Below are 24240 nucleotides of genomic sequence, written 5' to 3' on the forward strand. Positions count from 1 at the left end.
ATCAATTGTTGATTTGTTATCCATCAACAACCTCATAGGACTGCAATTTCTCAAGTTCAGTTCTTCCATTAAAGCTTCCAGCCATAGAGCTTGACAGGCTGTCATAGCAGCAGCAATATATTATGCTTCACATGTTGACAAAGCAACTATACTCTGCTTCTTTGAGCACCAAGAGATTGGTAATATTCCAAATTTGAAAACATACCTAGTAGTGCTTTTCCTATCATCCTTATCACCACACCAATTTGAATCACTATAACCAAACACTTATCCTTCTATATTCTTCTGACTGTAAGGATATAAAATGCCAAGATCCAATGTTCCTTTCACATACCTCAAAATTCTCTTTGCTGCCAAGAAGTGAGGTGTCTTTGGTTTCTCCATAAACCTGCTTATCAACCCAACACAATAGGCAATATCAGGTCTGGTGTTACATAGGTACCTCAATGAGCCTACAATTTGATTGTACAAGGTAGGATCAACTTCTTTCTCATACCCATCTATTTGCAGCTTAATTCCAGTTTCAGTTGGTGTGATAACAGGATTGCAATCCATCATATTGAACCTCTTCAGAATGTCTTCTGCATACTTCTTTTGATGCATGAAAATCCCTTTACTGGTAGAAACAAATTCAATACCCAGAAAGTATGATAGTTCACCAAGATCAGACATTTCAAATTCATCCATTATTCTTCCTTTGAACACTCTTATATCTTCTTTACTACTGCCAGTCACTAGCAAATCATCTACATAGAGACATATTATCAAAAAATCACCAAAATATGTGTTTCTGACATAAACTCCATGCTCAGTAGTACACTTGGTGAAATTCTGTTGTACTAGAAAGCTATCAATTTTCATATTCCAGGCTCTAGGAGCCTGCTTGAGGCCATATAATGCCTTATTCAACTTGTAGACTTTATCCTCTTGTCCTGCAACTACATAACCAAGTGGTTGAGTTATGTAGACTTCTTCTTCAAGTGGCCCATTCAAGAATGCTGACTTCACATCCAGTTGATATAGAGACCAATTTATGTTGCAAGCAGCTGCCACAATGAGCCTAACAGTTTCAAGTCTTGCAACTGGAGCGAAAACCTCATTGTAATCCAAGCCATGTTTTTGCATAAATCCCCTTGCTACTAAACTTGCCTTATACTTGGACACATCTCCATTAGGCTTTACTTTAGTCTTATAGACCCACTTCACATCAATTGGTCTTTTTCCTTGAGGCAAATGGACTAACTCCCAAGTCTGATTCTTCTCAATTGATCTCAATTCTTCTTCCATAGCTGGTCTTCAATGTGAACTTTGTGAGGCTTCATCATGACTCATTGGTTTTGATTCAGCAAGTAGAGCAAAGTGCACAAAATCCCCTTCTGCAGTAATTGTTGTATTAGGATACAATTCATACTCTCTAAGTGTTTGTGGTACTTGTCTCTCTCTTTGTGACCTTCTGAGTTGCTCTCCACATGATGGTACATCCTCTTCACTTTGTTTGTCTTCAAGTTTCACAATCACCTTTCTTTCACCATTGTCAACAACATTTATTTCCCAATTCCAGCCCTTTGTTTCATCTATCAAGACATCTCTGCTAATCACAACCTTCCTCATTCTAGGATCATACAGCTTGTAGGCACCAGTTGGATGATATCCAATGAGTATCATTGGTCCAGCCTTGTCATCAAGTTTCTTTTTGTTCTGCTTAGGCACATGCCTAAAACACAGTGAACCAAATATTCTGAAATGACTCACACTAGGCTTTTTTTCTGACCATGCTTCTTCAGGTGTGTATCCCTGCAATCTCTTAGTGGGACACCTGTTCAGAATATACACAGCAGTAGAAGTTGCCTCTCCCCAGAAATAATGAGGCACTCCGTTCCCTTTCATCATGCTCTTAGCCATGTTCAAATTGGTTTTGTTTCTTCTCTCAGCAACACCATTATGCTGAGGTGTATAGGGAGATGTCACTTCATGAATTATCCCCTCTTCATCACAAAATACTTGAAATTCATGTGAGTTATACTCACCACCTCCATTTGTTCTAAGCATTTTGATTACCTTATCACTTTGCTTTTCACTCAACAGCTTAAATTTCTTAAAAATGTTAAACACTTCACTTTTTTGCTTAATGAGATAAATCCACATTTTTCTAGTAAATTCATCAATAAATGACACAAAGTAACTGTTACCTCCTAGGGATTTCACTTCAAAAGGACCACACACATAAGAATAGATCACTTCAAGCTTTCTTTTGGATCTGATTGGAATTTCTGACTTGAAAGAATTCCTTGGTTGCTTTGACACACAACACTCAACACATAATTGTTTTGGTATCTCAATTTGGGGAAGACCATGAACCATTTTCTTACTTTTCAATTCACTTAAACTCCTGAAATTTAGATGACCAAACCTATGATGCCACATCTAGCTTTCATCAGTTATAGAAGCAGCCAAACATTGAAATTCTGCAATCTGAATTCCAATCTTGAATGTTCTATTTCTTGACAAAGGGGCCTTTAGAATCAACCTCCTATTGCTATCAAATATCTTCATTTAACTATCCTCCATCTGCATTGAATAGTCCTTTTCTAGCAACTGTCCCAAACTCAGCAAATTATTCTTCATATTGGGAACATATAGCACATCATTGATAAATGAGTGTTGTCCATCCTTCCTCTAAATCATCACCTTTCCAATGCCTTCTGCAGTTACAGAGCTGTTATCTGCAAACTTGATCTTGCTCTTCACCTTATCATCAATGTTTACAAACCACTCTCTATGTCCAGTCATGTGATTGGAACAACCTGTGTCAAGATACCACAGATTAACATTGTCTTCTTCTGAGTTTGTTGTTGCCATTAGTAACACTTTATCAGAGTCAGAATCCTCATCTTGTGTCAATTGAGCCTCATGTGCATTTCTTGGAATCCTTTTATTTCTGCATTCATCTACAAAATGTCCCAATTTCTGACAGTTATGACACTGAATCCCTTTCTTGTTGAATTTCTTCTTGCCCACTTTGTGATTCCCTCCACTTTTCTTGTCAGTTTCTTCATTCTGATTATGATTTCTAGAACTGCTGGAGCCCTCACCTGACCCCTTTCCACTTATTGTTCTTCCACTTTCCCTTTCCCTTCTTATTCTTGCCACCATCATAGTTGTTCCCTTTGGTTTTTTGGGCTTGCATAGCTTGCTCAACTGATCTTTGTGAATTTCTTTCATTGAGCCTCATCTCTTGAGCTTCAAGTATTCCTTGCAGTTCTTCAATCTTCATTTCTTCAAGATTCTGGCCTTGCTCAATTGCCACCACTATATGATCGAATCTTGGTGTCAAGGTTCTTAATACCTTGTCAATGATCCCCAAGTCTGATTGCTTGTCACCATAAGCATTCATTTGATTTGTAATTGCCAAGATTTGAGAAAAAAACTCACCAATGCTTTCTTGACCACTCATTTGTAGAAATTCATACTGCCTTCTCAAGGTCTGCAACTTCACCTTCTTGAGTTTGCTATCCCCTGCATAGGATTTCTCTAGAGTATCCCATGCCTTCTTTGCAGTATCAACAGATCCAATTTTCTGAAAATTATCTGCATCTACACACTGATGAATAATGAACAGCGCATTTGCATCTCTTTTCTTCAAATCACAGTGAGCCACCTTCTGTGCATCAGTTGAGTTCCTGTCAAGTTCTTGAACCCCTTCTTGCACCACTTCTGTCACATCTCGAAATCGAAAGATTACCTTCATCTGAACACACCAATCATCATAGTTCTTGCCTTTGAGAACGGGCATAGATGCTGGAAAATTTCCATTCGAGGAAGCCATCTCAATTTCGATATCCAAAGATCTTGAACCTCAGCTCTGAATACCAGTTGTTGGAACAAAGAAGCTCTTCACACACACTCACACAATGTACTCACTCACTCTATGTTAGAGAATAAGAGAAGATGAAAGAATTGATTGAAAAAATAGAGGGAACTTAGGATTCTGGATTAAAATTTCTGCACTCTCATACATCTCATTCATGATCACTATTATTTTTATACACATTGCATATGTAACTACAACAACTTCATAACTGTCAAACTAACTAACTCCTAACTAACTAATTGAATTACAACATACATTAACAACGCACACCTTCTTCCATTACACCCACTATGAAACTCATCCACAGGGCTAACAGTGTAACCCAATTTCTAATATCTTGAGGGGAAAAACTTGCAAAGAAGTCACACCAGAACTATGCCAATATATTAAGCAAGAGTGATACCACATTTAATGTGTATTCATTATTTACGTTTCTTCATTTAATGTGAATGCGAACTAACTCCTTTTTTTATAAGATTTATACTATGTACCAAAAGAAAAATACTTCATCCGGTCTTTAGTATTAAAAAAAAGGGATAATTAACAATATTAATTAACCATATTTAATTGTATTAATTTTAATTAAAAATTAAATTTTTTCCAATTTATTAGTCATTGAAACTTAATATAAAAAATAAAAAATATATAATAAAACTAACACTTAATTAAATGAAACGTATTTTAGAGATAATTGTATTAATTAAATAATTTAAAATTAATTAAAATTTTCTTATATTTTAGACAAAAAGTGTGCTTTTTTTCTTATATTTAAGATCGAATGGAGCATGTATTAAATCACTAACTACGTAACCTTGATAAAAAAATCTGTATTATATAATAATAATAATAATAATAATAATGTATATTTTAATGTCTGTTAAAAACATGAAAGTAAAAATATACTTTTTTTATTCATCTTTTAAGGTTATTACGTAGAAATTGAGAAACATAATTAATTTTCTTGATTCTGATAAAATAGTTGTAATTTCCTATTTGATCTATTTTCCTTTCCACGCCACAATGTGTAAATTAATTAAAAATTAGAAGACAAGTAATAATATAATTGATAAAAAAAAGTAATTAATAGGATTTTTTTAATTTTGTAAATGGCAGATAAATATAAAAAATTTTAAAAAAATACGACAGTTAAAAAGGAGCAAAGGTAGTAAATAAAAATTAAAACATGTTATAAGTTAAAAATTCAAAAATCATTTAATGCATTTATTAATTTTATTGTTTAACACTTCTCCAATAGTACACATTAATTAATGAGGTAAGACAAAGTCATATCCTCTTAATGAGTATATATATCAAGGAAAATGTAATTAAGTGTCTTAAGAAAATTTATTAAAGAACTTAAATTAGAAATATTTTTATAGGAAGGCGTAAAATTGTAGTCTATTTTTTTTAATGCTTTCGTATAATTTATACAATAAATGTCCTTTTAGTTCCTTAACTAATCTCATAAGGACTCACTAGTTAGCAAGATTCATATTTAAATGTATTATAAATTAATATTTATTATACTTTAATAAATACTTCCATCGTCAACAATATTTATATATACACAATAGCTGGGCTAAAATATATTTTAGATCCCTCATAAATCACCAAATTATATTTTGGGTCCCTAATAAAAAAATTGTTCTAGGTCTTTGATAAAATAAAAAAAAAAATACATTAAGTACCTCCCGTTAGGATTATTATGCTAGGTGGTGACTTCCAACAAAAAATTAAATGAAGTGTTATCGTATGAAGCATCGTACTGTGAAGTTTAATAGGCTACCGAAAAGTAAATATATCTTATTGGTATAAATAATATTAATTAATTCTTTTAAGTCATCATCAGCTATATAGTCATACTTGCATAGCCTATAAAGCTCTCTCATCCTAATGTGATTCGATCGAGATTTATACCACAAATTATAACTAAAATTTCAAAATAAATTCTGATGGTTTTAAAAACCACCACAAGTCCTTTTTATAAATTTTTAATTGATATCACAATTTAATGAAAAAATCCTAACGTCAGGTATTCAAAACAAAAACAATAATATATCATGCCAAATGCAAACAAAAATATTAAAAATCCAAAACAAAATTTACTAATTTTACCAAGAACCTAAAACATATTTTTAGCCCAACAAGTAAGTTAGTCAAGATCACATAGGATGTGTGCCACTGCTTATATTAATGGAAACGCTTAAGTGCACTTAAAGAATTTATCAAGGAAACATAAAATATTTATTGAAGAAAAATAATTATTATTAACTCTTTCTCACATTTTTAGATATTTAAAGTTAATGCATATTATAAATAATATTATATTTGGACTAAAATGTCCTTATTTAATATCTCTTGATGGTTAATGTTTGCACCATTTAGTAGTGAGAAAATAAATAATATACTTGAAAAAAAACATCAAATAGATTTTAAAATTATAAAATATCAATTGTTATAAGGTAAATAAGAAAAAAAATACAACTGACACACAAGTCTTGAACAAAACACTAAATAAAATAATATTGATTAATATTACAAAATACTAAAAATATATTTTAGGTGAATTTTATATTATTTTTAGTTAAATGAATAAAACACTTTAAAGTTTTAAAAAATATTATAAAAATGCTAATAATATTTTAGGTGGGTTAGGTACATCAACCCAACTCACCAACGGATCTGTACGGCTGGACCGAGTTATAAACAGACCAAGTTAAATTTTACAATCAATTGTAATTTTCCCCCTTTTTAGCCTCGCACCGTCCCGTGACTTTTGACTCATTTTGTTAGTTATAGAAAAAATTTAAAGAATCTAAAAATATGAAAAGGAGGTAGTATAAAAACATAAAAGTAAAACTATTAAAATGTGCCTTTAAAAATAACTATTAAAATGTGAATGATTTAGATAAGTTACATAAATTCTTATTGTAGTCATTAAACCAATAAAACATAAAATTAAAAACATTAATTTAATTTTAGGTAATTACAATCATTTAGTAGTGTGAATGAATTAATATTCCTCAACAAATATATTAGAAATTCACAAATATCTATTTACTTGTTTTTTATAAAGTGTATTTTAACAAACTGCACTTTAAGTCTATTTAAAAAAAAAAAATCCATTTTTTATGTTATGCCAAGATTGGTTGTCCGTTGAACTATTTGTATCATTAAAAAACATGTTCACTTTCTTTGTTTAATGTACTTTCTCTATCTTAAAATTATCGTCGACATAAGTTGTTTCATACACAATAAAAAAATAATAAATAGATAAAAAAAATTATGAATTTACAAAATTAACATAATATTATCATTAATTCATTTCTATATATATTTTGTAGTTCATCATTAATATGTAAGGGATATAAGTGACCAAAAAATAATGAATATTACATTAAAAAATTAAAAAGACCATCATTTTGGGATAATTTTTTTCTTACTAGACAATTATAATACGACAGAGGGAGTATCGTATTCATTAATTTGTATCCAAGTTTTGTGTTTATTTGTTTAATCCTTTAAGAAAAAATTTATTTGTTTAACGTGAATTTGATTAGCATTTTTTATAAGATTTTTATTGTGTATAAATTAATATTAAATCATTAATTAACTATCTAAATAAATAAGTAGAAAATAAAATAGTAATAATAATGACTAAAGTGAATAATATATTAAATAAAAATAAAAAATCGATCATTTAATTCCTTCATTAAGTACTTAGAATTGTTTAATATAAAACAATACAAATTTTATTGTTTCACATTTCTCCAATAGTACACATTAATGGGGTAGTAAAAAGTCAAGTCCTTTTGTCAAAATAAAAAAGTCAAACCTTCTTAATAAACTTAAGGTGGAAATATTTTTATTTGGAGACAAAGAATTGTGTTGTTTATAATCTTTTTTATACTTTCCTGTAACTTTCACAATAAATATTTTTTCTTTTTTATTCCTTAAATAATATCGTAAAGACATTGGTTAACAAGACCCTTGTAATTAAGGAACATTTAGTATACTAATAAAAATATTAATTACACAATAAAGTAATTATTAAATGTATTTAATATAATAATTATGATGCATATGCTCTAGAAGTTAATTATACAGAGAAATGATAATAATATATTTTCTAATATTTTTTTAAAATACACTTGTTATTATAAGCTAAAATTTATAAGATATTATGAAATTGAGTAGGCCTAGATGTATTAGAGGGATTTTTGACATTGGTTGAACATTAATTGAAATTGGAATCATTAATTAAGCAGATCTGTTCAACTTTGTGGGGGCAATTGCCCCCACAATAAATTTTTTTTGCTCCCATAAAAATATTGGTATTGTCCCCATTAAATATTTTTTTTAAATGAATGTAAAAAAATACAAAAGATAAAAGAGAGAATAATTTGATATTAATTTTATCATTTTATCTTTTTAAATTTTGACAATACTAATAATGAAAAAAATAAAACAATTAAAATGATAAAAATATGTTTTAAATCTTTGTAGTACAAGTCAAACTTGGTTTTAGTATTTGTAATTTCATATCAATCAATTAAATTAGTCTCTATACTTTAAAAAACATGTGAATTTAGTCTTTGTTACTACTTTTTACAGTACAAGCAAAAATTATAATTTGTAAAAATACAAGTATTTTACATTTTTGTATATTGTAAAAATTTGTAATATTTTTTTCTATGAAAATATCACGCCCTCAGTCATTTTGTATAAGACTATTTCAACTAATTAATAGTCTTTAAAAGGATTAGTTAATTTAATTAGTGAAATTAAATTTTTCAATAAGTTATAATATTCTTTCAAAATTATCCTTAATTTTTTTAAAAATTAATCATCTTTCTCTTTCCTCTTTTTTTTCAACTATTTGCTAATATTTTTTTCAACCCTAAATAAGAGATAGAAATAATTTATCTCCTCAATTTCTAGCAATTATTATTTTGATTAAAAAATTATTAATTAATTAAGAATATTTTAGGGGAAAATAATTAATGGAATAAACAATTAGAGAGTATTATAATTTTTTTAAGAAATGGTCTTATAAACAAAGATAGAGGGAGTATAAATGATTTCTTTGCCCCCACTAAAGAAAATTCCCAAATTCGTCAATGTCTATGATAGTGGAGTTCTCTATCATGATTGTGACAGTGAACAAGGTTAGGTGTCTACAAAAGACACAATTATAATGCTTACATATTACAATGACACTGGTTATAAAAGTTTAAGAGGTGAATTGAGTTCTCTAACACAGGTCCTAAGGTCTCATAAAGGCTATATTTGTCCTATCTTAGCATAATGACAAGGTAATTTTACCTTGAATCGAGGTATGATCTTTGATTCATAATGGCCTCTTAGGAATCGTGTACCTAGGTTGTTGACTTCCTATTAATACTTTGGGCTAAGACACATAAATTTTAGAACAAGACTATCAGCTTATTTAATGAGTTTAACTAGTATATTTTGTAGTTTTTGATAAATTTTAATCAATTATAATTAATATATTAACTAAGGACCCGCATATGGTGGTTAGATAGAATATAAGAGAAAAATATAATAAAAGCATAATAAGCTTTAATCTTATTCAATGTTTAGTGTACACCATATGACAAGTTAAATAATATTACTATGTTTGACTTAGACCAAATAATGGTGGACTATATACAAAATATGCTTAAATGACAAGATTGTTGAGGTATAACTGCTTCCGAAGCTTAAGTTTTAATGATAACAAACTTTCAAGATGAAGTTATCTTTCTTTCAAGACACAAGTTATAAGTTATCTAGACTTAACTACTTTGAGATTTCGTTTATAAGATAGAACTTGATCAAGAAGCTTGAAGAAATCTGTAAAGCATCAGCTTGAAGTATGCCAACATTACATACATAGATTCTGCCACATCAAAAGCAAGACTACCTAAAGGAGAGCTAACTAGAAGCGTGAAAGGTGACCATGCTTTTTCATATCAAAGTTCAATAAGACATAAAAAATTGTGTGTGATCAAAAGCATGGTTAAGAAGGTATCTGTAAGTCAAGGGAAGATGTTAATAAGCTACATATGGCTTTAGTATCATTAGAAGATACAAGACTAAACAAGGAACATGACATGGATGTCTGCATTGTTCAGAAGCACACACCAAAAGCAGCAATGAAACATAAGTCATGCAGAAGTGTTAAGGAGCACTCATTTTAGAAGCACCAAACACCATGAAACCAAAAGCTAAGAAGATTGATACACAAACACTATGTAACACCACAACTTTTAAAACCATTTATTTCCCGAATTTATTCTGGAATACATAGAGGGAATCTCAAAATTCTGATATATCTCATTGAGATTAGAATTTTGAGAATTACTTAATCATAAATTTTAATAATTATTATGGGTTAGAGCCCATGTAACGGTTAAAACAACGATTATATACAAACTTGTTTGTAATTGTGGCAGAAATGAGAAGTCTTGAATGATTAAAATATAATTTTGTTAATCAGATGATTAAAATATAATTAATTGAGCTTAAATCATGTTCTACATAATTAAATATATTTATGAAATTTTTTTCATAATTTTTAGAGACTTCTGAAAAAATTTAACAATGTGTCCTAAACTATCTATTGAGAGGTCAATAGTATAGGTTTAAGGTCAAAACTTAAAAAAAATTGACAAAGTCATTTCATTATTTGATTAAACAAATAAAAGTTTAATTTTATCAAAGTTTGAGAATTTTTCAAACTAAAATGAATTTAATATGAATTTTGGCTTAAAAATACCAAAATAACTATAAAAAAATAAAAAATAATTAGGAATAATTAATTTTAAGGCCAAATAATCTATTTGGCCCCTTATCTTATTTATTTTATTTATTTCTGTACCTTATCTTTTAAAATGTTCATTTTGATCATTTATCTTAATTAAAAGGTCCAAAGTAGTCCTTTTATTAGGTTTAACATTAACATTGTTACACTCTCTTCTTCGTAATCTCTACCATCCCCACCCCCATGCTTCCCCAACCTCACTCTCTTTGGAGTTCCTGCACTTTTCCTTTGCCACTCAACCTCAAATCAAACCCAAAGGACATGTTGATGCAACCTCTTTAACGCACTGGAAAAATTTACAATTCAAACAGTTGAGAAAACTATGTTATGTCATCTTTGCATGTATGAATTTAATTAAGTGATTATATGTTTTTAATCATATATTTTCGTGCTAAGTATATGTGTGTGTGTGTGATTGGTTTAGTGAAGCTTGGCAGAGAAATAGAAACTATCTAAACTAGATTTCCATCAGTGTAAGAATTACATTGCGCATTGAGTCGCAGTATAATTTGTCTCTATGCATATGGACTTTGTGAGAGGTTTACTTTGAATACACATATCCCTAAGGAGATTAGCACAATAATCTAGGAATTTAGAACACTAATATAGAAGATTATGATAGAATTTACCAATTTTAGCAAAAGTAGTTTTTTTTTATATCATTTTTGCTTAAGTCTAGTTTAGTCATTTCTAGTTAAAAAATCAAAAGCTAAAATACCCATATTAGGCAGCATTGGGCACGTTGAGCATGGCCTATGCAAGGGTCATTCATGTTGTCAAATTGATCTTGTCACTATCCATAAGTCTTATCTCTTCATTTCTTCAAAAAAAAAAATCAAACTTGGAACCTTCATTCTCCACCATTTGCACAAGTTCCTCAAGGGAGAGACAGGAATCCATTTTCTTCTTCTTCTTCTTCTTCTTCCAAGCTTCATGCAAGTGTTTTTGAGGCTTCTTCCCTCAAAGCTTTGGTAAGAGGCTTTTAATCTTCTTCCTCTTCTTGTTTCCTCATCACTTTGTGCAAAGCTCTCACTTTTAGTTCTAAATTTCTTTTCTTCATTCTTTGAAGCTTGAGACATCAAGATCTGAGTTCCTTGTTCCTTTTAGCATTTTTTTGCAAACTTTATCAAGGTAAGGGGGGTCTTTCCACTTCTTTAACCTTGATCTTGTTATCTTTGGAAGGTAGACTTCATTGTATGTGGTATTGATGTTCAAAATTTTGTAGCTACTGCCTTGTATGGAACTATGTGGAAGGTTTTTTTCTTGATATTTTAAGGTTAAAATTGAATTATTTCAGTGTCAAAACATTTGTTTAGCCTTAAATTTCACTCAAATTGGAGTTTTCTAGCAAAAGTTATGAATAAAACAAGTTTAAGGACATTTTTGTTGAATTAAATTTGTCACAGAATTGAACTGACTATTATGGTTGTATGGACTATTTTTAAGATTTGACTTCAAAAATTAGTTTGTTTGGTTTGAAAATATAGGGCAGCATATAAGATTCATGAAAAACTAACTCGCAGAACAGCTAGAAAATTGAAAATAAGTTTAAGAGCATAACCTTGTAAAACTAGACATGAATGTAGGTTCAAACAATTAACAACTTAACATGGGAATTTGTGCCTCTGGAGAAAGTTATCTTAGGATTAATTATTTTTGTGCCTCTGGAGAAAGTTATCTTAGGATTAATTATTTTTGAACTGTTGATTAATTTGCTAGATTATTGTTGAGATAAATTGCAAAACTCGATGACTTTTGTATGTCCTGGATTGTGGTAGTTTTCTGTTGATAGAGTGATAAGTGAACATTTAGGATCGTCTTGAAATCCGATATAAAAAGAAAGGAACTTGACCCTAACCGCGACCTGTTGATAGAACTAAAGTTATCAAAAGGAGCATGACCCTAACCGCGACCTACCGGTAGAACCAACACCATCCATTCTTAACCCAGGAACAAAGGAAAAGCTCTCACAATAGAGAAACTCTCAAATTTCATTAATCTTCCAAATCTACCAACAAAGTGTTTAAGGAGTCTATTTATACTCCTACTAATAACCCTAATTTAGGCTCAAGGCCCAATAACTAATCTAATAATTAATAGACTTTAAAATAACAATAAAAGGTCATGACAACCCATTACAAGTCCGAAAATAGGCCCAAAATACAATTAAAAATGAAAATAAATCTTATTCTTCAAGTTGACCTCAAAGCATCTTCATCAATTTGTAGGAGAGTGACCCAGTTAGGTACAACCCTTAAATCACATTGGTCTTCTTTCTCTTTGATCTTTAGAATTAGATCTTGCAATGCTTACTTTATCTTTTTAGTCTTGGACCTTGTCATAGGACCTCCAATCCCCTATAAAGGATCATTAGACAGGCTGGTTGCACCTCCATCATTCTCTCCTTCTTCGAAAGGATTCATCCTCAAATCTGATTCGTTACCTACATTAATGGTAGCACTTATGTTACCATATTCTCTTGGCAGGTCCAGCTTGTAAGAATTGTCATTTATCTTTTCTAGAACTTGAAAAGACTCATCTCCTCTTGGTTGCAACTTGGATTTTCTTTGAGCAAGAAACCTTTCCTTCCTTATATGAACCCAGACCCAATCTCCTGAAAGCTTTTCACTAAAGTATGCAACTGGTTTAGAGTCCTGCATCAGTATAACCCATATTCCAACACTAGAAGCATAACATTCAATTTCAAAAGCTTTATCAAAATTAGGCAAACAAAGTAAAGGTGCATTGGTCAACTTATCTTTCAATAAATTAAAAGCTTTCTCATGCACATCAATCCACTTGAACTCTATATTCTTTTTGACAAGTTCATTTAAAGGTGCAGCAAGTGAACAAAATTTCTTCACAACTCTTCTATAAAAATGTGCTAAACCATGAAAACTTCTTACCTCATTAGCATTCTTAGGTACAAGCCATTCCCTGATTGCCGTTACCTTTTCTTCATCCATACATATTCCTTTTGAGCTAATCACAAAACCCAAGAACACAACAAATTCAAGGCAAAAAGAACACTTTTTAAGATTGACATACAATTTATTTTCTCTTAAAGCATTAAAAACAACATGTAAATGATCAACCTGTTCCTCTAATGTTTTGCTATAGATCAAAATATCATCAAAATACACCACAACAAATTTCCCAATGAAAGCACGCAAAACATGGTTCATTAACCTCATAAAGGTACTGGGTGCATTAGTTAAACCAAATGGCATCACCAACCACTCATATAAACCATATTTTGTTTTAAAAGTTGTTTTCCATTCATCACCTTCTTTCATACGGATTTGATAGTATCCACTCTTCAAATCCATTTTAGAAAACACACACGAACCATGCAATTCATCAAGCATATCATCCAATCTTGTGATAGTGTATCTATACTTAACAGTGATTTTATTTATGGCTCGACAGTTTGTACACATGTGTCATGTCCCATCTTTCTTTGGAACCAAGATCACAGGAATAGAACATGGGCTAAGACTTTCCCTTATAGATCCCTTTTGCAAGAACTCATCAACTTGCCTTTGAATCTTCTTTTATTTTGGACTTCACCTATAGGCTGACCTATTTGGAAGTGAAGCACCAGAAATGAAGTCAATTTGATGCTCAATACCTCTTAAAGGAGGTAATCCATATGGAATTTCTTCTGCAAAAACATCAACAAATTCCTATAACAAGGAAACAACCTCACAAGGAAAAGAAGAGTTAAGATTGGTAGTAAAATAAATATCCTTGTACATGAGTACAAGTAGTTGCTCTCTAGCCATTAAAGCACTCTCAACCTTTCTTTTCTTTGCAAATGCACTCACTTTCTTATTTTTCTCTTCTTTGTTTTCTTTTTTATTCTTTTCATTCTTTTGCTCACTCTCATTTTTCTTTTCTTTTCTTTTCTCTCTTTTTCTTGAATGCTCAATTGTTCTTTTCTCAACTTACACTCTCTTACAATTTTGATCTGATTGGCATAGGCCTCAGTGGGCCGGAGAGGTGTTAACACAATGGTGTGATTGTTTAAAACAAGAGCATATATATTTTTGAAACCATCATGTGTAACCTTTTTATCAAATTTCCATGGATGCCCTAGAAGTATATGCCCAACATGCGTAGGTACCACATCACAAAGAACTGCATCCTTGTATTTACTAATGGAAAAAGAAACCAATACTTGTTTGGTCACCCTTATGTCTCCATAATTATTTTGCCACTATTCTTTAATGTGGGCAAACCCAATTTCTTAACCAACAAGGTGCTAGCAACATTAGTACAACTTCCATTATCAATGATCAAATTGCATACCTTGTCTTTTATGTGGTATCTTGTATGAAAAATATGGTCACGTTGCTCCTCATTGCCTCCTATCTTAGGCTGCATGTTAAGAGCACACTTAGTAACAAGCAAATCTCCATTTACAGGTTCAACAACATCAACATCATTTCAATCCTCCAATGGTGGCATTTCTTCATCACTTGAGCTCTCACTCTTTATGTCTCCATTATCCAGCAATATCATGGCTCTTTTATTTGGACATTAAGAAGCAACATGTCCAACTCCTTGACACCTAAAACATTTGATATCATGAGATTTAGAAGATGAATTAATTTCCATTTTATCTTTAGGTGCTACAAATGAATTTTTGGACTTCATCTTTTGACTTTGTCACAAATTTCTTGTTTTGCCAATTTGACTTCCATGAAGAAGCAAATTTGAAAGTACTCTTAGCTTTCAATTTCCTCTCCACTTGAATAAATTTGTGCAGCAAGTCCTCCATCTCCATATAATGCTGCAATTCTACCACATCAGTTATCTCTTTCTTTAGACCTCATACGAATCTAATCATGGCTATTTCCATCTCCTTGTAGTAGTCCTCCACACTCATGGAACCTTGAGTTAGAGTTTGCAATTTTCTATGCAAATCCCTATGATAGTGGCTAGGTACAAATCTCCTTCCCATGAAAATCTTCATCTCCTTCCATCTACTAATAGGCCTTTCACCATTCCTCTGCCTACTAGTCATAAGTTGATCCCACCAAATACTAGCATAATCGGTGAATTCAACAACAACTAGTTTAACCTTTTTTCCCTCAGAATAATGATGACAATCAAACACATGTTCAACCTTTCTATCCTACTCCAAATACAATTTAGGATCATTTTTACCTCGAAATGTAGGGATTGTCATCTTAATGCTCCCCAAATGATTATCTCTTCTTGGTTCTCCTCTTCGCCTTCTTCCATGACTTCTTGCATCTGAATACTCCTCCTCCTCTTCTTGTTCTAAAGTTGATTGTCTATGACTTCTAGATCGGAATGGAGATTGCAAACTATTCAATCTCAAGTTTAAAGCTTGAAATTGTTCATTAACAACTTTAACAAAGAACTTGAGATCCACTCTTTCTTCTCCACTCATGATTAAAATTGTTGCAAGAATTGTGTTAGAAGTGATCATAAATGGACAAATAAATATCCTCACACAAACACTCTATCACATGTTTACACTTAATAATTTTCTTCACTCATGTTTCACTCTTTTTGGCTTTTTCCCTCTAATAGTCTCACCACTCTTGCCTTTTACCCACTCAACTTCTCCTTATGAGCTCTTAAGTAAGAACCTTTGGGATTCATTATACACAACAAGACACAACAAGGGGTCAATGAGAACTTAGTGAATAAGAACAAACAAAGGACAAGGAACAAGAGATTTAAGAAAAGTGTTTTTTTTCTCACGTTCTTTTTTTGTTTCTCTTTATTTTTTCTGCACTTTTTTGCACGAAATTCAAACTTGAATGCAAATATGTGATTGGGCAGATCTAAATCTAGACGGCCACAAAATTTTGGTTCCAAATTTAAAAATCAAATTCAAATCCTAACAACTTCAATTATCCAAATCTGGATTGTAACAGAATTTTGGCTTCAAATTTGAAAAAAATAATTCAAATCCTAATAACTTTAATTATCCAAGTATGGATTGTAACAGAATTTTGACTCCAAATTTGAAAATAGGATTTTTTTGCACGAATTTTTTATTTTATATATATATATATATATATATATATATATATATATATATATATATATATATATATATATATATATATAAGAAGACAAAAATTGGAAAAGAAAGATAGACTCAAAGAAATAGAACAAAGGAAGACGAAATAATAATAATATAGAGTTAAACAAAAGGAAAATAACAAACAAAGGAGAAAATACAGAAGAAGAAAGAAAACACAAAGGATACATAACACCTGATTTCAAGAACTGAAGCTCTGATACTGAATGATAAGTGAACACTTAGGATCGTCTTGAAATCCGGTATAAAAAGAAAAGAACTTGACCCTAACCGTGACCTCTGATATAATCAACACTATTAGTTCTTAATCCAAGAACAAAAGAAAAGCTCTTAATATATAGAAACTCTCAAATTTCATTAACCTTCCAAATTTGCCAACAAAGTGTTTAAGGAGTCTATTTATACTCATACTAATAACCATAATTTAGGCCCAAGGCCCAATAACTAATATAATAATTAAAAGACTTCAAAATAACAATAAAAGGTCGTGGCAGCCCATTACAAGTCCAAAAAATGACCCAAAATAAAATGAAAAATGAAAATAAATCCTATTCTTCAAGTAGGCCTTAAAGCATTTTCATCAATTTGTAGGAGAGTGACCCAATTAGTTATAGCCCATAAATCACATTGGTCTTCTTTCTCTTTGATATTTAAAATCAGGCCTTGCAATGCTTGTTTCATCCTCTTAGTCTTGGACCTTGTCATAGGACCTTCAATCCCCTATAAAGGATCATTAGACGGGCTGGTTGCACCTCTATTATAGAGATACTAAGACACATGTATATTCTAGTGGTGTCTGACCCTCAACAAATTGTTTTTTATGATGGTTGTGATTACAATCATTAAGTTGTTTGATTGCTTTGTGTGACAAGTGGTTCTTACCATTGAAGGGGCCACTATTGAAGAAGCAAAGAAATTTCACCATTTTGTTTGTTCAGAATGTTCATCTGATGATGACATGAAGAAACCCCAAGCTACATTTTTTGTATCACCAAGATCTAATCTCAAGGTAAGACTACTTGCATCCTGTCATGAACAATTTGAGTTGAGATGCACTTTTACTTATGTTCCTTTTCAGTTTCCCTGATCATATTGGAGAGGCATTATTATTCCTAGGCTAAAGGGGAAATGGGAACCCATTCGTTGTAGTATTTGAAGATTGGTGTAAAAAAGAAAGTTATTCCATGAAAAGGAAGTGCCCTTAGACCATCTATCGGATTTGTATTATCATGTAAACAAACTTACTTAGTTGAAAACTTTTCCCTATGGTTTTCTTTTTTTTTGAAAGATTTAGGCACTTTTTTAACATGGATTTTTTGCAAAGTGTGATTAGTCAAAGATTCAAGGATGTCAAATGGTTAAAAATTAAATTCTAGATAATATGACATAGACACTCTTTAGAGTTTCAAATGTGTTTTTAATATTTCCAGAGTCCTTGTGCTCAACATGTTCACTTTGTTTGAGTGGTTCTTTCACTAAGTTAATACTTTGTTTTGATTTCCATCTTTTGAATTTTTTCAAGCTCATTCCTAAATTGGGAACTCTATAAACTGTGACCTGGTCATTCTTTTGTTAACTATATTGATTGATTACATTGGTGAACTAGTTCTTTTTTTTTTCAGTGTATAGAGGAAGGGTAAAGTAGATTTAGTTATTTTATATATTTTTTTCAAGACCATGCTACATTGGTGAGGTTGAGTTGATAACCATGGTATGCTTATTTTTTCTCCATACAGTGCTTAATAAGTAAACATGAGGTCTTTAAAGACTTTAAATCATGATTGATGCTTAAATGAGGACCATACATCTAAATTTTATTATTTGTCTATTTGAGAGTCTATGTGAAAAAAGAAAATATAGTTCTAATTATAGTCACATAGGTCTTCATTTTCTTGTTGAAGTCTTTAATCTTGACTTGTCAATTCCAGTCCTTTGTTATTCTTTTGAATCTTTGGTGCATCTTTAGCATTTAGCACCACTCATTGAGGAAATAATTGAATCAAGTGAGAGATTATGGTAAAACATTTTTGCCAAAATAAGTTGCTCTTCTCCTTAATTTTCATTGTTTTTGGTAAATGATAATACCATGTATCAAATTTACTGAAAATGTGGTGCTTGTTATGATGTAAGCTCCATTGGAGCTTGTAGGCCTATGATCTTCTTCATCAATGGATTCCTTTGCTTCTTAGAAGATGAATGGCAGAAGAATGGAGAAGGAAGAGAGAAAGGAGATGTCACTTCAAGGAGAAGATGAGTCTAGAAGAAACTCACCACCATAGGAGGCCATGAATAAGAGCTTGGAGGAAGAAGGAGATGAATGAAGGGAGAGGGAGAGAAGAGCATGAAATTTTGTTCTCTAAAAGAGCTCTAAAATCTAAAGTTAATATTCAAATTATCAAAGTTAAAAAAATGCACACACATGACCTCTATTTATAGCCTAAGTGTCACACAAAATTGGAGGGAAATTTGAATTTCAATTCAAATTTCATTTGAATTTGAAATTGAATTTGTGGAGCCAAACTTTGGAGCCAAAATTTCACTAATTATGATTAGTGAATTTTAGTTATGGTTCAGCCCACTAATCCAAGATCAATTCCAAGATTCTCCACTAAGTGTGCTTAGGTGTCATGAGGCATGTAAAGCATGAAGGACATGCACAAAGTGTGACTATATGATGTGGCAATGGGGTGTGGTAAGAAAATTCTCACCTCTCCCTCTAAAATTTAATTGGATTGGGCTTCTACCAATTGAATTAAATTTATTTCCAACCACACACATCAAATATTCACTTAGTGCATGTGAAATTACAAAACTACCCCTAATACAAAAACTAGTCTAGGTGCCCTAAAATACAAGTGCTGAAAAATCCTATATTTCTAGGGTATCCTACCTACATTATGGAGCCCTAAATACAAGGACCAAAATTAATGAAACCTTAATCTAATATGTACAAAGATAAGTGGGCTCATACTTAGCCCATGAGCCCGAAATCTACCCTAAGGCTCATGAGAACCCTAGGGCCTTCTCTTGCATCTTTGGCCTAATCTTCTTGGAGTCTTCTATCCAATGCCCTTGGAGGGTAGGATTGCATCATTCCCTCCCCCTTGAAAAGGATTTGACCTCAAATCCAGAGGTTCTTGAAACTCATGGATTCTTTCCTCAACACCTGTAAAAAGAATAAAAACATATGTATTAGTGATGTTGGGTATGTTAGAGTACGATATGGACGGAAAACCCCTTTCCTGGCCATCTTCCCATGAGAGAATATAATTCCTCACCAACTCAATGAGTGGTGCTACAAGTATAGAAAAATATGGGACAAACCTTTTGTAAAAGTTTGTTAAGATATTGAAGCCCCAAATCTCCCTTATACTTGGTGGAGTAGGTCACTCGGGAATGACCTTTATTCTCTTAGGGTCCATGGGAAGCCCTTGATCACTATTTAAAAAGTTAGGGAAAGTAATGGAATAAAACATACCTTTTTCTTTATTTTTATGTTGATTATTCCTACAAAAAATTATGACAAACCTAAGGTGTCCCACATGAGCACCTAGGTTTGCATTGAAACAAAAAATAAGAACAAACCTACCTAATGAGTCCCTATGTACACAAATCAAGAAGATGTTGGGTGCATGAGTGATTTTACGAAAGAGTGTTGCACCACTCAACACATTCATCATACCACCTATCATAGGGATTTGGTGCCTAATAATACCTATTTTAGGCACCAACAAAGCACAAGGATTTAAGCTCTTGTGAACCAAACCCTCATCCAACAACTCCTTTACTTGAGGAATAACCTCAAGCTCAAGAGGTATGGCGGTGCTAAGGGATGTTTCCCTTGATAGGAGAAGGTAGAAAGATTGTTTAAGAAGGAGTGCTCTTTTAATATCACCTTTTGTTGCAAAATGATTTTCCTTGTTAACAATCTTCTTAGAGGAATCCTTTTCCTCGTTTTCCTTCCCTTTGGCCTTTGAAGACAAGGCCTTACTATCCTTCTTTTTCTTTTGTTTTTCTAGTTTTTCTTCCTCATCCCTCTTATCTTTCATAGTTAGTTGATCTTTGGCCACCTGTGAAGGTTTTTGAGGATGCAACACAAATTTAGTGCCAAGATGGGTGAAGGTAATTTCATTAGTTAGGTCATTGTAAATGATCTTTCTATCAAATTGCCATGGCCTTCCTAAAAGAATATCTCCAGCCTCCATGGGAACTATATCACAACTAACTTCATCCTTATATGTCCTAATGGAGAAAGGTACCTTCACTTGTTGGTTAACTATCATTTCCCCTTGCTCATTGAGCCATTGAAGTTTATAAGGTTTTGGGTGAGGAATGATAGTGAGGTTCAACTTGGAAACTAATCTTGTGCTACAACAATTGCAACAAGATCCACTATCCATAATGAGAGAACAAGTTTTATCTAAAATTTTGCATCTTGTATGAAAGATGTTCTCTCTTTGGGATTGAGATAGATCACAAGATTGACCTCCAAGGAGCCTTCTAACCATTAAGAGGTCACCTTCTTCATGGGGGTAGACTTCCTCACTAGACTCTTCACCCCTTACTTCATCTTCACTTCCACTAGAGGAAGGGCAAGAAGTAGTCTCCTCTTGACTACTATAAATGTCTTGACCCCTCATGATCATGGTTTTCTTTGTGGGGCATTGAGAAGCAATGTGACCTCTCCCAAGACATTTGAAGCATTTAATGTTGCTAGTCCTTTCTTGGGAACTAGTCTTAGGGGTGTATTTCTCTATGGTCTTACCCTTATCTTCCTTGGGTTTTGAAGGTGCAGCCCCTAAAATTCCATGGGCTTGGTCCTTCCTTGGATAAGAGTGAGAGCCATAAGATTTTGAAGAAGGTTTTCTTTTAAGTTGTTGCTCCACTCTTATACAAAGTTGGACTAGCTCATCTAGGTCCCTATATAGAAGGAGTTCAACCTTGTCCTTCACTTCCATATTAAGCCCACTAAGGAACCTAGCCATGCTTGTTCTTTCCTCCTCCCTAACTCCAGCTCTTAAAAGGAGTAGTTCCATTTGTTGTCTATATTCTTCTACACTCATACTCCCTTGTCTAAGCCTTTGGAGCTTGTCCATAAGCTCCCTTTCATAGTAGGAGGGAATGTGCCTCTTCCTAAGGGCATTCTTAAGATCATTCCAATACTCTATTGGAGGATCCCCATGAATCCTTCGTTCCCTAACAAGGGAAGTCCACCAATAGAGGGCATACCCTTGAAAGCTAAGGGTAGCCAATGGAACTTTTCTCTCTTCGCTAATATGATGGCAAGCAAAGAGTTGTTCAACCTTCATTTCCCAATCTAAGTAGGCCTCAACATTATCTTTTCCATGGAAATATGGGAGGCTAATGTTAACCTCTTGAGGCCTTCTATCCTTTTCTCTTCTTTGGGAGTGATGTTTAGTATGTGGACTATGACGCCCTCTATAATAGTCGCTAAGTTCTTCACTTAAACTCTTGCAAGATTCATGACTACTATAGGAGGCATGTTTTTCTCTTTTCATTTCTTTCATTATTTTTCTTCTTTCTTCCTCTCTTATTTTCTCTCTTTCATCTTGAGTTATTTCTTCCACTCTTTTTTTTACCTTTTTCTTTTCTCTCTTGTTTTTCTTTCCACAAATTAAGGGATCTCAACTCATCTAATATCTTATACAAGGGGTCCTTAGGAGTAGAACCCTCACCATTAACACTAGATAAAGAATAAAGACTCATGTTGGTTCCTAAGTTATGGTTCTTTCTTGTTGGGGGTTTGAAAAAAAGGTAAAAGAAACTATGGTTGAAACTAGCCAAAATAAACACTAAAAGAGGTGTGAAAGATAAGGTAAAAACTAATTGGTAAAAGGCAAGCTATCTAGGCAGTTTGACAATGGAGGGTAAAGGAAATAAGCTATGAAAGTAAGCAAGAAATAAAAGTGCAAGAAATGCAAACTAGGCGGATCCTAAGAGTGTTTGGATGACCTCATTCAAGGTTCCCAACAAAACACTCACTATCCTAAGGGAAAATTGCCTAAAATTATTACACACAAATGGAAGTAGGGTGACCTAGCGGAGGCTCCCAACTTACTTCCAATGAAAGGCCTTTTTGTTACAAAATTTGAAAGCAAACCAAATTGCCAATTACAAAATTACAAAGAAAAAAAGTCCTTAATTGTGGTGGCTATTCTCTCTTTAGTGTTTCACTCAATTTGGAGTGCTTCTTATTCCAATAGCTCTTAAGGTGGTTGGCCCCTTGCTTCTTGACTCAAATTCTTCAAGATATGGCACCAATCATCCTTTCCAATTCCCTATATGGCAACTCACAAGCAAGGAAACAAAGAGACAAGCAATAACCAAAGACCAAAAAAAATGGAATGAAAGCTAAACCAATAGAGTTTTAACAAGACAAATTTCCAAGGATTATTCAATAATTAAAGCAATGAAAAGCACAAAAAAGTAAGCTAGGACTCAGAGAAACCTAGAATGGCTCTAGAGTAGAGTAGAAAAACTAAAAAAAAAAAGACTCAAGAAACCTCTAGTTTTGGCACTTGTTTTCACAATAATTTTCAATTGAAATTTCAGAACTAGGATTGGTATAAAATAGGCACCAATTATAGAACAAATTTTGAGCAAAAACAACAAGCACACTTTCCTTTCACTTTTTTTTTCCTAGACACTGATTTTTATGCCAACTTGTGCGATTTTTATTATTTTTTCCTTTAATCCAAATCACTTGGTTCTTTTTTTATAAGTTTCGTCCAGATGTCTAGAAAATTCAGTAAAACTTTCAGCTCAAAAAACTTAGTTACCAATTCCCGGTAATTTATACAAGTTCGTATGTTCAAGCTGCCAGCACCAGCGATTTCAACCTAGAAATCAAGAGTAGTGTTTATGTTGTTAAGGCTTGGATAGTTACAATTTGTGTTTGCTTATGCTCAATTATCTTGAATAACACTATTCAAGAGAGCTTAAGACTTATTTGATTCACAACTCAGCACCACAACTCAACTTCATCATATGCATCATGTAGGAATCTTAGAAAACAAAAAAAAGTTCAACAACAAGACTACTTCTAGGAATTGATTTAGAACATGTTATGAACTAAATAACATGCATGAATTAGACTCAAAATTCAAAAGATAGGCTAAGAATGGCAAGAATACATGAAAAAATGTATCTAGAATTCAATAAACAAAATAAAAATTCAACACAAACTTAGAACATAATGTGACAATTACTATGACTAAACATGACTCTAAGACAACATGGATTAAGTGATTTACACTTAGATTTTTGTGTTTTTTTTTATCTAATCAATATTTTGGAAGAACATTTAGATCTAAGGTTCAGCACAAGAATATTATGAATGAAAAATGATAGAACCTAAAATCAACACAAAAACAAGATTCAAGAGTAGATCTACAAAATTTGAACCATAGAAATGCAAGAACAAGTGTAGATCTAAGA

The 24240-nt window shown here is 32.1% G+C and overlaps 1 protein-coding gene across 1 annotated transcript; it reads right to left on the reverse strand.

Moving 5' to 3' along the window:
• Positions 1 to 2553: 2553 nt before the first annotated feature.
• Positions 2554 to 3826, reverse strand: LOC102669760 (uncharacterized). Its single transcript, XM_006605057.1, has 3 exons — positions 3093 to 3826; positions 2689 to 2938; positions 2554 to 2595 (listed from the first exon to the last, which is right to left on the reverse strand). Exons 1-3 carry the CDS (start codon positions 3824 to 3826, stop codon positions 2554 to 2556), a joined length of 1026 nt encoding a protein of 341 aa, XP_006605120.1.
• Between the last annotated feature and the right edge of the window lie 20414 nt (positions 3827 to 24240).

This window comes from Glycine max, chromosome 19, assembly GCF_000004515.6.
Source record: "Glycine max cultivar Williams 82 chromosome 19, Glycine_max_v4.0, whole genome shotgun sequence".
Taxonomy (NCBI): domain Eukaryota; kingdom Viridiplantae; phylum Streptophyta; class Magnoliopsida; order Fabales; family Fabaceae; genus Glycine; species Glycine max.

Bases quoted from the DNA above. Each gene is read 5' to 3' on its own strand.
- LOC102669760 (XM_006605057.1), bottom strand. From the start codon at position 3,826: ATGGCTTCCTCGAATGGAAATTTTCCAGCATCTATGCCCGTTCTCAAA. The intron at 2,939-3,092 runs GTGAGGGCTCCA...AGATGAATGCAG, and splicing joins AATAAGTGGAAAGGGGTCAG to AAATAAAAGGATTCCAAGAA. The intron at 2,596-2,688 runs GTGATGATTTAG...AGTTTGGGACAG, and splicing joins CTGCAGAAGGCATTGGAAAG to TTGCTAGAAAAGGACTATTC.